The sequence below is a fragment of the Peromyscus californicus genome, unplaced genomic scaffold (genome assembly GCF_007827085.1).
Source record: "Peromyscus californicus insignis strain IS unplaced genomic scaffold, ASM782708v3 Scaffold_12__1_contigs__length_115047231, whole genome shotgun sequence".
Taxonomy (NCBI): Eukaryota; Metazoa; Chordata; class Mammalia; order Rodentia; family Cricetidae; genus Peromyscus; species Peromyscus californicus.
Window position 1 is genome coordinate 57,774,150 of NW_026294413.1, and position 14,171 is coordinate 57,788,320.

Sequence of the window (14,171 nt, forward strand, 5' to 3'; positions counted from 1 at the left end):
CACAGGTGCAGCCCCAGCTGCCTTTCATCAGCACGTACTGGCAGGGGTCTTCTCTGGCACCATGGCTGACTGGTGTCAGCACTGGCCACTGCACTGGCCTCCCCTTCTATCTTGTATTGCTTAACACCAACACTGCCAAGAGACAGAGGTACAACTTAGGCTTTTTTTTTTTAAGGACCCTTGTTGGAAATGGTAGGAAAATATTAGATGAGGGTAGAAAATGGTGGTTTTTATAAAGGCTGTTTTTCTCTGGTTTTAGTCAACATCTCTGTGCTGCTCCTCTTCCCCTTCTTAAAAAAATATTTTAGAGAGTGTGTGCATACACCACACATATGCAGAAACCCTTAGGAAGTCAGAAGAGGGCACTGGACCCCTGCAACTGGACTTGGAAGAGGTTGTGAGCCATCGTGTGGGTGCCAGGGAGAGACCCAGGTCCACTAGAAGCAGAGAACTCTCTTAACTGCTGAGCCTTGTGCTTCTCTTTAATTAGCACAGGAATCAGAACCACAGGAAACTTGGCTCAACTGTTTGTGTTTTGTTCTGGTACCAGGACTGACTGCCTCGGAGTCCTAAACTTCAGGAGCAGCATCTGAGACATCAGAAGGAGTCAGCATACATCTGCAAATACCAGCTTCTCTGCCCAGCTAGTGAGGACAAAGAACTGAGTAAGAGGACCTGGCAGGTACCAAGGAAAGGCAAAGTCCCTGCAGGGGCTATGCGTTGGATGTATGTGCAGAGTTCCCGCTGCACAAGGGCAGGTGTTCTGGGACTGGAGGAATGTCTAACTATCCATCTACGGTCCAGGACTTTCCTTGGTCAACTATTACTTTTCAGATTTCCCAGTCCCTGTATTATTCAGCTTAAAAGATATACCTCTTGTCACCCAGTGATAAACTGGTAAGCAAGAGGAATGTAACAGTAGCAATCTATGCCTCCAAGTCTGCTGTGGGATGTTCTGTATGGCAAATGTGTTGCTGATTGGTCAATAAATAAATCACTGATTGGTCAGTGGCCAGGCAGGAAGTGTAGGCGGGACAAGGAGGAGAAGAATTCTGGGAAGTGGAAGGCTGAGTCAGAGACACTGCCAGCCACCATGATGACAAACAGCATGTGAAGATGCCGGTAAACCACGAGCCACGTGGCAAGGTATAGATTTATAGAAATGGATTAATTTAAGCTGTAAGAACAGTTATCAAGAAGCCTGCCACAGCCATACAGTTTGTAAGCAATATAAGTCTCTGTTTCCTTGGTTGGGTCTGAGCGGCTGTGGGACTGGCAGGTGAGAGAGATTTGTGCTGACTGTGGGCCAGGCAGGAAAACTCTAGCTACACAAGTCCAAACCAAAAAGGACTGAAAATTACAGTTAAAGAGGTTATACTAAATAGAAGACTACAAGTTTAGATGAAAATTAGCTCAGACGGAGACCAGCATTCTTCCTGATAAGCTTGCACAGTCCCATCTCACCTAAGCATCAGTCTTTGAATGCTCAAAACAAGATGGTAAGAGAACAGGAAATGTTACAAGGAGACCGAAGCCTTCCCATTTGAGCACCTCACCCACAACAGCAAGAACAGAGTAGGGGGGAAGGGGGACTGGTGAGCATTAGTCTCTAGTTGAACACTGTAGTCTTGGAGGCTCTTAGTGACAGTATCTGTGCATACACATGCACCACTGGTCCTCTGCATCTGCGGGAGTCTATGTCTGCAGAGTCAACCAAATGTAGACAGAAAGCACTTAGGAATCCCACAGACACAGGCACAGGCCCTTGTCTTGCCATTATTTCCTAAGCAACACATTGTGACAACTCTTTGCATCTACATTGTATTTGGTATAAATAACAATAGACAGAATAAAACACATGAGGAGATAAAATATAAGTTATATATAATATTTTTTCATTTCATAAGGGTTTTGAACATCTACAGAGTTCAGAGTTTAGTATTCCCAGGGCCTTGGAAGCAATGCCTCAAAGATATCAAGAGATGATGATGATGATGATGATGATGATGATGATGATGATAATGATGATGTGTGTGTGTTTCCAACTCCAGAAAACATATAAGCTTTTAAGATCTACCATGACAGGAATGATATGTACAAAGCTGAAACACAGGCCAGATTTCTGGTAGAAAGCTTCTAAATACAAAGTGTGAATAAGTACTAGTCAGCAGAGCAGAGGCAGGAGCATTAGTTTTAACTGAATTGGACTTGGAATCTATCACAGGTTTCTGCTAATGTTAAACTGTTCTGAGTTTTCAGAAAGCCAAGAATAATGTGCAGAGGGCCAAACAAACTCAGGACTCAGTAAGGACCAATGACGAGGACCTATGCCACGACAGAGTCTAGCACGGTCTTCACGGCACACCCTTGTTTACAGGTTACAACACCCTCATGAGGTAATGTCTCTGTACTGAGCAATATCCCCCCAGAAAGGCTAAAAATGTAGGCTCACCTTAGTGACAGTTTAAATCTCTTGACTTCAAATTCAGACCTGTTGGACTACACAGTTCTATTCTGAAATTTTTGAGAAATAATTTATAAAGATACATCTTAACTCATAAAGGAGACTCAAAAATTTAGTCCTTCACAGAGGTGGGAGTAAAGACGCATTTTTACACATTGATGGACAGGTATTGGATATAAACAAAGTCTAAAATCCTACTGATTCCAATTCATGCACTTAACTTGGAGCTTGAATAGATAACCTTAAGTGGGAAACTGAGACACTTAACAGAATTTTCTGTAGTAATGGCAGGTTCTTCCTCTGTGCTGAAATAGTAGCCACTGGGCCACACAAGGCTAGTACGACTAAAGAAGACAAGTGTTAACTTAATTTTCATTTAAACAGCATTTGCAATTCATCTCTAACATATCTGACAATATAGACCTAAAGCATGCATTTTAAAACCATATTATAAAAGGGTCTGAGCCAAATGTGACGGTGCACACTTCTAATGCCAGCACTTGGGAAGCAGAGGCAGGAAGAGAAAGTCTGGACCAGGTTGGGTGAAGGAGGGTTTCATGGCACCCTGAGCAACAAAGCAAAGCCAAACAAAAAACCTGAAACACGTAAACACTTATTCCTGGTCTTAACAAGCATGAAAAAAATCAGTGTTGGTATTTAGGCTGTAATAGATGATCTCTGCATTTGGTACATGTATTTTTCATTGAAAGGTGCAATTCTGGTTCTGTTTAACTATACTGTGAAATCTATAGCCACATTAGTAGAGGAAATTAATAAATGCAAATATGTTCAAAAGCCTGGAAACAGAAGGAGGAAGGAACTTGATTACAGTGCCGTGCCATAGTCTGGGTCTGGAAATGTCCCCCAAGGCCATGTGCTGAAGGCTTGTTCTCCAGCCCATGGTACGTCTGGGAGAAGTGCTGCTTGGCGTGAAGAAGTCAGGTAAGAGGCATGCCCTTCAGAGGTACTGGACTCTCCCCTTTCTCTTGCCCTCTTCGCTTCCCATCTGTCATAAGGTGAGCAGCTTGACTGCCCATGTTTTCCCATCACGATGCACTGTCTTAATGTAGGACCCAAAGCAGCAGGGCAATTGACCATAGCCCCAAACCTCCCAAATCCTGAGTCAAAATAAAGCTTCTTTCTTCATCAGTTGATTCTCTCAGGTATGGTGTTAGAGTAAGAGAGAGATGACAGACACACCACGCAACACTAACTAGCTGGCCCGTCACAGCAGGTGAGGCGTCAGACTCTCCTCCCGTGAAGTGACCCGTACAAAAGCAAACACCAGACCACAGGGCAGGCAGGCAATGGCTGCCAGAATCTACCCTCAGTGTGCTAGATCTCACTCACAGCAAGCAATCTGCAACAAGTCAGTAACTCAATTACCAGACTCTCTGTGGAGTATTTCAAGGCACAACATTAGAGCAAGAAACGTGAACTTACTTGATTTGAGGACATATTCTCAACTTTCATTAGTGACGAGTAGCTCCTGGAAGGAAAAAAAACAGTTAAAGTAAGGTTATTACTTAATAAGCATTTCATGTGTGGCCACCATCTTAAAACCCACATCTCGCAGACGGTTACCACCATCCTAAAACCCGCATCTCGCAGATGGTCACCACCCTAAAACCTGCATCTCACAGGTGGTTACCATCTTAAAACCCGCATCTCGCAGATGGCTACCACCCTAAGACCCGGCAGATGGCTACCACTCTAAAACCCGCATCCCGCAGATGGTCACCACCCTAAGACCCGCACCTCGCAGATGGCTACCATCTGATGTCAGCTTCTAGAATTACTCTATGAGGGAAGCCAGTTTCATGTATTCATTCATGATACAATGACTGACTACACATACAAATGCTGACTTGTACAAGGGGTCACAAGGCTCTGCGGGAGCTTACAATCAACAGGAAGAATCCCCGCACACAAAGCATCAGTCACAGTAGACAGCAGTAGGAGCTTGGGTGTGGTGGCACTTGTCTATGATCCCAGCCATATGGAGTCTAAGGCAGGGGAATCATGAATTTGAGACTAGCCTGGACAACTTGGTGAGACTGTATCTCAAGATAATTTTTTTAAAGGAATATAGCTCAGTGATAGAGTGTTTGCAGGCACAAAGCCCTGGGTTCAACCCCTAGTCCTCTTTTTTAAAAAAGGCAATGAGCAATAAAAAGGAGGTAGAGCAGTCCCCTCTTAGAGACTGGTCACCCTCTGACCAAGGCTTTGTGCTGATGATGCCTTCTAAATGTTACTCCTGCCTATACAAGCCCACTTCCCCACACACACCCCATGACACCTATGAACTATGCTGAATCTTCTCAAGTCACTAAACACACTTTTTCCTGTTTACTTGCTCCTGTAAGATTCTGACTCTGGCCTTGTATCAGGGACAACAGATTCAGAATTGCAGGTGAGTCTCAGTTTCCTCTCTACCACTTAGTTATCCAGTTGCATGTGACTCTCCTTGCTGAAGAGCTCTGCCTGGAAACCAAGTTTATGTCTTTATGCTGGTGACACATTGGCCTGTGACTTCCCACTGCACTTCCATCCTGAACTTCAGCCTCAGTTCTGTAACTTCAGAACTTACAGAGTCACAAGTTCTAACTTGTATCCCCCAATTTCAAACACCCCCCAGCTCCTTTGTCATAACAGTCCAACTCCATTTTCCTGATCATTGCTTTTGTCTTTTGGTCTATATGGTAGACTATATGGTAGACTAAACTTCATGTTCATAAGTGTTTGATATAATTCAAAAAATCAAATAAAACACAGGATTAAAATAAAGCAGACAAGAAGCACAGAGTTGATCTATTGGTTAGAAGATTCAAGGATAGAACTTAAAGAGATGCTAGCATGATAAGTGTATTAAAATAGATTATGGGGGTGAAGGGGTGTGAAATCCCAGGCTTCAATGGAGGCCAGCCTGGGCTGATTGTAAGACCCTGTGTCTCAAAGTCTCAAAAACAAGCCCACCAAATGTTGGAAGCATAATGCCTGTTGCTGGAGATTTTACAAAATGAAGTACCGAGTTTGTGGAAGAAGCCCTGACAGGCTATCATCTCACTGACACAGTGGCCCTGCCTCATGCTCTGCCTTCTGAAGCTTGTGATGGACTGCCACTTAGACGGCTTGTGAGTACCAGGGACCACACAACTGAAGCTCACAGGATGGTTACAAATGGGTGAAAATGGAAGGGTTGGTTGACCTTCTGGAGGAGAGTTTACTCTGCAAGATGGAGAATTTTCCCCTCAGTTCCATGAATAGTTTTAATGGAGATACTTTAAAAACAAACCTAGAAGATACTAAAATAGTTTTTGTTAATGGGGTCTTTGTTTAAATGCTTGTAACTTTTGAAACTAATAAATACTACCCCCCCCAACTTTAATAGTATATAGCTTAATTCAAAACCAAGAATGCATTTCAGGTAAACCCTAGCATCTCTCTATTACTCTACGTATTCTGAATGAGTATTGTGTAAAGCAGCAGAGTGTAGTAGTGTGTGGATCTACGTATTCTGAATGAGTATTGTGTAACGCAGCAGAACATAGTAGTGTGTGGATTTAACAGTCAGACACACACACTTAGCTATAGCGCTCAGCAAGCTGCTTGGTGTTGTTCAGACTCCCAGAATATCTGGCTGCTCCGTGAGGACACGCAGGAAGCACTTTTAAGTATAGTGTGAGACAGATGGTAAATGTTCAAAGTGTCATCTTTCCTCCTTGGCAAAGATGCAAATGAAGTGACATTGTGCTTCGAACACTAAACATCCATATCTCTAAACAAAACTGCTCAAATGCAAAGGAAACAGAAAGTCATGTTTTCTTCAAGGCATATATTTCCCTGCTCCAACTAAAAACAAGAATTAGCTGGAAATCCTGCTTGCCTGACTCACAAACAGTACCAGAGTGAGCCACTTTTAACAACCCGCAGCGGGCTCTTATTTGCAGGCCATAGCAAGTATCTCAGTCTATGTACGGCTTGCTGCAGAGCAGAGCAGAGCAGGATGACATTCCAGAGCCCCCCTTCGGAATGCTCGACCCTAAAAGAAGCCAGTCCTTCAGTTTCAGCAGAACCTGGACAGGAACATAAGCAGGGACCTCACACCTGAGCATATATGATCATAGCAGCTGTGCTCTTGCCCAGCAGGCTTCCTAAGAACCCAGGGCAAGGCCAGATAGCTGGCTTTTATTTGATGCCACCCCACACGGGTCTTATGCCCTTTCTGGTGCACATACCATGAATGGCATCCATGGAAACCCAGGAGTTCCATGGCTACAAGTTATGAGGGCAACTTCCCATTAAGGGAAACAAAAAGGGCCTCAGAGACAGAGCTCTGTGCTACAGCATTTGCCTGGTGTGCATGAGGCCCTAGTTCAATGCCCAGCACTACATTAAGGAGAGAAAAAAAATGAAAAGAAAAACACGAGGGAGCTGGGTGTACTGGTACATCCCAGTAATTCCAGCACTCAGGATGCAGATGCAGGATTACCAGTTTGAGGTTAGCTATGCCAAAAAAAAGCCAACATCTCACTCCAACAAAAACAGGAGCAAGGTGCCTATTCGAGTGCAGTGACACACTCAGTGTGGCAGGTGAACGACGCTCCTGAAGCTCTCCCTCCCCTAGAATGTTCACAGCCAAAGAGCTAGAACAGTGGTTCTCAACCTGTGGGTCAGGACCCCCTTGGAGGTCACATATCAGATATCCTATTTACATTATGATTCATAACAGTCACAAAATTACAGTTTTGAAGTAGCAGTGAAATCATTTTATGGTTGGGGGTCACCACAACATGAGGAACTGTATGAAAGGGTTGCAGCATTAGGAGGGTTGAGAACCATGCACTAGAAGCACACCGCACAGGAACACACTGTGCAGATGTGACCGTTCTAAATGGCAGGGAGATTACTGGGATGGTATGATTATGTCTCATCTAGTCACATGGCTCCGTAAAGCAGAAAAGGCACAAGAAGGGCAACAAGGCACAGAATGTAGGCAGCCTCTGGAAACAGGGGCCTCCTCGAGAGCCTCCGGAAAGGAACTGCCCTGCCGATTCCTGTTTGGATTAGTCAGAACTTCTTAGGTCTACATTGCCTCGAGGAGTTAAATTTGGGGCAATTTGTTATAGAAGCAACAGAAAACTGATACAGTCAGCATTCTCATGTCCACCTTCACTGCGCTTTCAGAAGACAAACCGTGTTTTAACTGCTGTTTCAAACTGTAGGACACTGAAGTGGGCCCCATTACATTAACTACCTGCAACTTTCAAAAGGCGGAAAAGGCATCTGAGAACAGCCCTGAGTCACCTAGCTCCACACCTCTGTCCAAACGGTACAGCTGCTCACTACACACTCCTTTACCTTTTCCTTTCCCAAGAACAAACCGGATTCTGAGGAAAGCTCACAATGGCATACAGTGAAGTAAAGCCCGACCTTCATTTCACCCCTCACTCCCACCCAACACCTCCATGAAGGGCAATTCACCCCATCAACAGAACCACCTTTAACACCACCACCAGGGCAGTATCCTTCCTGGAAAATGTGCGAGCAGAGCCTGTGGGGACAACCTGCGTCAACCACCAGCAAGACCACAGCCCCATCGTACCGAAGTTCATCCATTTCCCTTTTCTTCTTCATCTCTTCTTTCTCTCTCCTTTTCATTTCCTGAATCTGGGCTTTTTTCTCATTCCTCTCTTCACGGTCTCGACCTTCTTTCTCTGCTGCTAGGTCGGGAAACTTCTCCGATTTGGTTTTTTCTAATCGGTTCAAGATTTCATTCACTTTCTTCTCCACTGTCACAATTTTGACCTTTGAGGGAGGGAGGTAAGGGGGAAAGTACTTAGCCTTATTATTTTCTCTCACCTAGGAGGTGCAAGGCTTTGGCCTCCCAGGGCTTTACTCGCCCAGTTTAACACCCTTAGGAACATCACACTCAGCTTGGAGTCAGGCTCCCCTCCTGGGGTGGTATGAACACTTACATCCTTCTGCCTGTGAAAGCCTATCTGCCCCACATCCATGTCAGCTGTTTTCTTCAGGTTAGACCATGGTGTGTATACCACATTAACGTTGTTCATCTTGCAACCTGCCAAGAGAGACCATCTTCAACAGGCAGGAAATATGAAACTGAGTGGCGCAGCCCTCACCCACAGCAAAACATCATCCACCCCAGACAAGGCTTGAGAAAAGCACACCTCTGATGTCCTGAAGCACCAAAGGCAAGAGGGAAATCAAACATTAAGCCAAAGTATTACAGTGGAAAAAGCAAGGGTCCATGACTAACATCAGGGACTTCCAAGAACGCCCTAAAATTGAACGCAAAATTATCAGATGCATAGTTTTCAAGAGAAAAGGACTGCCTGAGTTTCCTTAGACTCTTGAAGGAATCTTTGAGGTGGTAATGGCTAGCCAGGAAAATCCAGCCACAGCCTGGGATTTCAGAGAGCCAGCCTGGCAATACCTAACCAGCCGTGTGAGCTGAGAGGTGCCTATCACTCTCTGACCCCATCTGACATTGAGGAAACCACCACGTTTAGGAAGGTTGGTTTGGTTATCAGTGGAGCCTTTTTCCCGGAAACAAAACCTATGATTCTGACCTAAAATGGGCCAGTTTAGCAGAAACCAGCGAGTTTAATGCCCGCTCCCGTGGTGTGGAGCAGGAAAGCACTTGATAACTACAGAGTTGCTGCAGGTGGAGTGTCCTCTGCAGACTCACAGTTCTCTTCAGTCCTCAGCAGCATCCTTGGTACTAACTCATTAGGAGAGAAACCTGGGCTCAGCTTCACATTGTGCTATGTGAGCACTCACTGTGGATGGCTGAGGGAGGAAGGGGAGTAATCACCATGTCACCTCTTCCCCTGTGTTTTCTCTAGAGAGAAAGAAACTGAGGCAAGAATGAGGAGTCAACAGCTCTTTGAACCAAGGCTCACTTGCGAACCCGGGGCACAGGGAAGAACAAGGCCGTGTGGAAGAGGTTGGAACACAGAATCAACAGTTTGCTTGCTTCAATGTTTACTTCAGCAACTGAAGATCTCAGGCAGTCTATTCTACTCAATAGTAGAATATCCTCACTCGGAACAACCTGTTGCTTTGTGGAGTTGAAAAGTGGCGGCTCCAGAAGGCACATTTTAGGCCTCTTTGCATACACTTGTAGCTTGTTATTAAGGCTGCCTGAGTTGAGACTGAAGACACCAGTCTCATGAAGGAAGGCTGCCAAGCTCTCATCATGTAATCATGGACCCCCCAATGCCTGTTACCAGCTGTGTTTGCTCTGGATTATCTTCCAGCTTCATTTATAACCGGTTATCTCTCTCTATCCAGGTCTACACTCTACCCTGTATCTCACCTCTTAGCTCCATCATTTATTTAGTTCAGTACCTATCAACCGTCTTCATAACTGCTATCCCCATCCTAGTTATCATCCTACACCTTTCCTTTAGTTAAATCTTATCTAGTAGAATTAAGCAGGCACCAAGCCCAGTATTTTCACTACTACCTAAAACACAACGGGGTGATTGTTCCCAACCCACACTGCACACTGGCTCACCCAGAGAGCTTCTGAAAGATAATGAACCCAAGGATCGCCCAGACCAGCTAAGTAAGATTTTGTGGGTAAGAAGGACAACAGAGTCAAAGGACTCGAAACCTTCACAACTTAAAGGAAGGATAAAGCATGGGAGAGAAGGGAAAAAGTAAAGGCAATGATTTAAAGACTCTAGCTCTAAGCCTGGTGTAGTCACACACACACACACACACCTACACTTCCAATACCCAGGAAGCTGAAATAGGAAAATTGTGAGTTTGATGCTAGCCTGGGCTACACAGTGAGTTCCACACTAGCTTGGGCTACATTGCAAGATCCTGGTTCAAAATACCCAAACAAGGGGCTGGAGAGATGGCTTAGTAGTTAGGGAACACTGGATGCTCTTTCAGAGGACCTGGGTTCAATTCCCAGTACCCACACAGTGGCTTACAATTGTCTGTAACCCCAGTTCCAGGCAATCTGACACCTTTTTCTGTGTTCCAAGGGCACCAGACATGCACATGGCACAGAGACACACATGTAAACAAAATGCCATACACATAAAAATGTATTTAAAAAATTAAAAGAAAACTGAAACAAGCCCCTCTCATCTTAAAATCTGATGACAAATGATAATAGCAGATGCCAACATTAGCAACAAAGCCACGAGATACATCTCCTTAGCTCTCAACACCGCTGTGTTGCCGGAAGTCTTAGGCAGAGCTGGATGACTTCCTATTTAAGCAAAGGGAAAGAGTCACAAAGGCCAAGACTCAGAAAGGACAGTGAAACTCAGGAGAGGAAAAGTGCTTTTAGTGCCCTGACAAGCAGCAAAACTCCCCCTTCCTCAGACCTATCCTCTGTTGTCCTCAGCCGCATGCCAAGTCAACAGCATGCCTGCTAACATGGACCTCATTCCAGACACAGAAAAGGTGCACGCTGACTCAGAAAACACTTCTAGGAAAACTGACCTTGAATGCTATTGGCCTTCACAAGGTGGGCACAGTCCATCAGAACCTCCTTTGGAATGTCTTCTATCTTCTCTCCCTGCAAGAGAAACCAAATGATCCTCTTTTGTTACTGATGGTCACTGGAACACTCACAGCACCTGCTGCCTTACCTGCTCGGCATGGGCTTACAGCAAGCAAGGGGCTCTTCAGGTAAGTACAGTTACCATGCTCACCAGAGGATGCTACCTGAACTAAGAGAAGGCACCAACACAGACAACTATACTTAATACATTAAAAACCATGCTGAAGATATTAGCTGCAGTTATGTCTTAGTAGTTCTTGTCCTCATTCTTTTCTGGACATTCTGACATCTGGGAGTCTCCCTGGCTGAGGTCCCTATGCTTTCCTTTGAAGGAGACACCTTGGAGTTCTGGATCCCAAACATCTCAGACCATCTACCCCCCAGGCAAACTCAGCTCTTGTGTTGGATCCCCACTATTTACCACTACAAGGGGAAAATGACAGAGGGGCCACTTTCTCCACCGAAATTGCTATCAGTCAAAGATCTAAGTACGTAAAGTTATTTCCAAAGAACAGAGACATTCCAGGGGCAAGAGTGGGGAAAATCAGTTGAGAATCTGGTTTTGTTAGGCATGGGATTACAGAAACACCCGTCAGAGGACAAATGCTACAAAGAACTTAGTGCTGAAATAACTTTACCTCACTCCTGTGTTTCAAACTTCCATAATTTTCAAGTGTGTGCGTGCGTGCGTGTGTGCGTGTGCGTGTGTGTGTGTGTGTATGTGTATTATCTGAGAGGTGAACCCAAAGCCTTCCTTCTATATGCTAGGCAACTACTCTACCACTAAAATACATTCCCAGCTATATTTAAAATTATGTACACAAGTTTCTTAAATAAAAGGGGAAGTGCTGTGGGATGGTCTGTATGGCAAATGTGTTGCTGATTAGTCAATAAATAAAACACTGATTGGCCATTGGCTAGGCAGGAAGTGTAGGCGGGACAAGGAGGAGAATAAAGCTGGGAAGTGGAAGGCTGAGTCAGAGAGACACTGCCAGCCGCCACGATGACAAACAGCATGTGAAGATGCCGGTAAGCCACGAGCCACGTGGCAAGGTATAGATTTATAGAAATGGATTAATTTAAGCTGTAAGAAAAGTTAGCAAGAAGCCTGCCACGGCCATACAGTTTGTAACCAATATAAGTCTCTGTGTTTACTTGGTCAGGTCTGAGCGGCTGTGGGACTGACAGGTGAGAGAGATTTGTCCTGACTGTGGGCCAGGCAGGAAAACTCTAGCTACAATTCTGTCTCAAAATAAAAACAAAACCAAAATAAAAAATGAATAAAATTTCAATTAAAATAAATAAAAAGAGGTTGGTGCATGTCAGTAGAACACAGGGGCAGGCTGAAGGGATCTCATCTCACTAGAGCTGAATATAATATGAGCCAGGGAACAAGCATCGGAATATACACAGGGCCCAAGGCACATAATAAATACAAGTCCTTGCTAATGCATACAAAGTAGAAAGAAACAAGTCCCCTTCTGCATGAACCCCAAATAATGAAATGGACCCTACTCACAAAAGTAGAACTATGCCCTACCCATGAGTGGAAGCTGGACCCCAACTTGATTTGTAGTAACCAAGTCTGGAAAGGCAGTGCCATGGCGGAGAAGGCTGGCAGGCTCAGCCCTGCCCAGGCAGTTCAGGCTCATGGCACCAGTGTAAGTCATGTGAAGGTACGTACTGTCTGACATGATGAATGAGAGGCCCCTGCCCTCTGTGCTTTTCTCCCCCTCAAGCCTGTAACCTCATCTAGTCATGAGAAAAATAAGACACATATAACCGGAGTGACATTCTGGAAGGTCACTGACTGTATTGGCAAGATCACAAAACACAAGGAAAAAACACTGTCATGGAAATCAGGGCAGAGGGGGCAAGTGAATGCACCGTGGTACCTTACAATGGCTTCTGGAAGAGAAAAGAGACATTAATAGAGAACCTGCTCAAATAAAGTTCAGGATTTAGTTGAGTAGTAAGCGGGATTGGCCTGATGGTTTTGAGACTCTGACATGTGATATGAGAATATGCTAGCAACAGGGAAGCCATACAACTTTTGTAACTTTCTTCTAAGTCCAAAATACATCTATTTTTAAAAGGTAACTCATACAACAAGCACACACACCGTGTAGTTTGACTATGAAAAACACACGGGTAAAGGCAGGTTAGAAAAAAAAATAGTGGTGCTGTGTTATCAGGGCACATGGCATCTTCCCATGGCATCTTCGCTCCTCTATCGCCACCATGTGGTTTGAGACTGTCCAAGGCCAACACTCTGGAAACTGGGAACAGCTGCCCTCAGTCAGCCAGGCGGGCTGTGTGAGCCCGAGAAAAAGAAGCCACTGGAAATATTATGCCAGCCCCGACTGAACTGAAAGGAGAGGAAGCAGAGAGGACTGACAGCGTCCACTGGACTGGACTAGACAAGGCAGGGCTGCTACCTGGGAAACCGTTCAGAAGTTTCCATAACCATTTTCTGGGCAGGAGGAAGACATTTACTAAACTTTATGACTCTGAACGCTTTTATAATTGAAGCAACTTAATCACACAAAAAGAATATATGGTGTTCCTCACCAAAGGCAAAGTCAGGAATTCGTGTTTACATTCAGTTACCTTTTGTAATCGAAGGTATACATGAGCCGAAGAGAGTTTGTCCACGTGAAACCTGCAAAGGAAGACACAACGTTTAGAAGAACAAGACAGCCATGTCCTCGGCCACTTGCATCGAAAGCATCCCATTCCAGGAACGTATTCCCTGGGACTTCTTAGAAAGCAGTCACCATCTCCAAAGGGCTGGCCAGCACCCTGAGGAGGCACAGTGAATTGCAGAGCTATGCAGCTGGCGTGGCTACGGGCCAAGATGAGTCGGATAATAAATATGACAACATCCCGGGAGGAGGGAAACTTCCAGTGATAAGAAAAGCAGGGGCCGGGCGGTGGTGGCGCACGCCTTTAATCCCAGCACTCGGGAGGCAGAGCCAGGCGATCTCTGTGAGTTCGAGGCCAGCCTGGGCTACCAAGTGAGTTCCAGGAAAGGCGCAAAGCTACACAGAGAAACCCTGTCTCGAAAAACCAAAAAAAAAAAAAAAAAAAAAAAGCAGGGGAAGCATTTCAGTAAGAAAGGATGGAAGAAGTCAGTGAAACTCCACTGCTGCCAAC

General features: G+C 45.0%; 1 protein-coding gene across 1 annotated transcript in view; it reads right to left on the reverse strand.

Moving 5' to 3' along the window:
• Ccdc25 (coiled-coil domain containing 25) overlaps positions 1 to 14,171 on the reverse strand; it is a 29,567-nt gene that overhangs the window by 2,158 nt on the left and 13,238 nt on the right. Inside the window, exons 4-8 of the mRNA XM_052732907.1 lie at positions 13,626 to 13,677; positions 10,955 to 11,030; positions 8,443 to 8,546; positions 8,070 to 8,272; positions 3,908 to 3,953 (exon numbers count right to left, since the gene is read on the reverse strand). Of these exons, the coding sequence (XP_052588867.1) occupies positions 3,908 to 3,953; positions 8,070 to 8,272; positions 8,443 to 8,546; positions 10,955 to 11,030; positions 13,626 to 13,677 (481 nt within the window). The remainder of the gene's footprint in view (positions 1 to 3,907; positions 3,954 to 8,069; positions 8,273 to 8,442; positions 8,547 to 10,954; positions 11,031 to 13,625; positions 13,678 to 14,171) is intronic.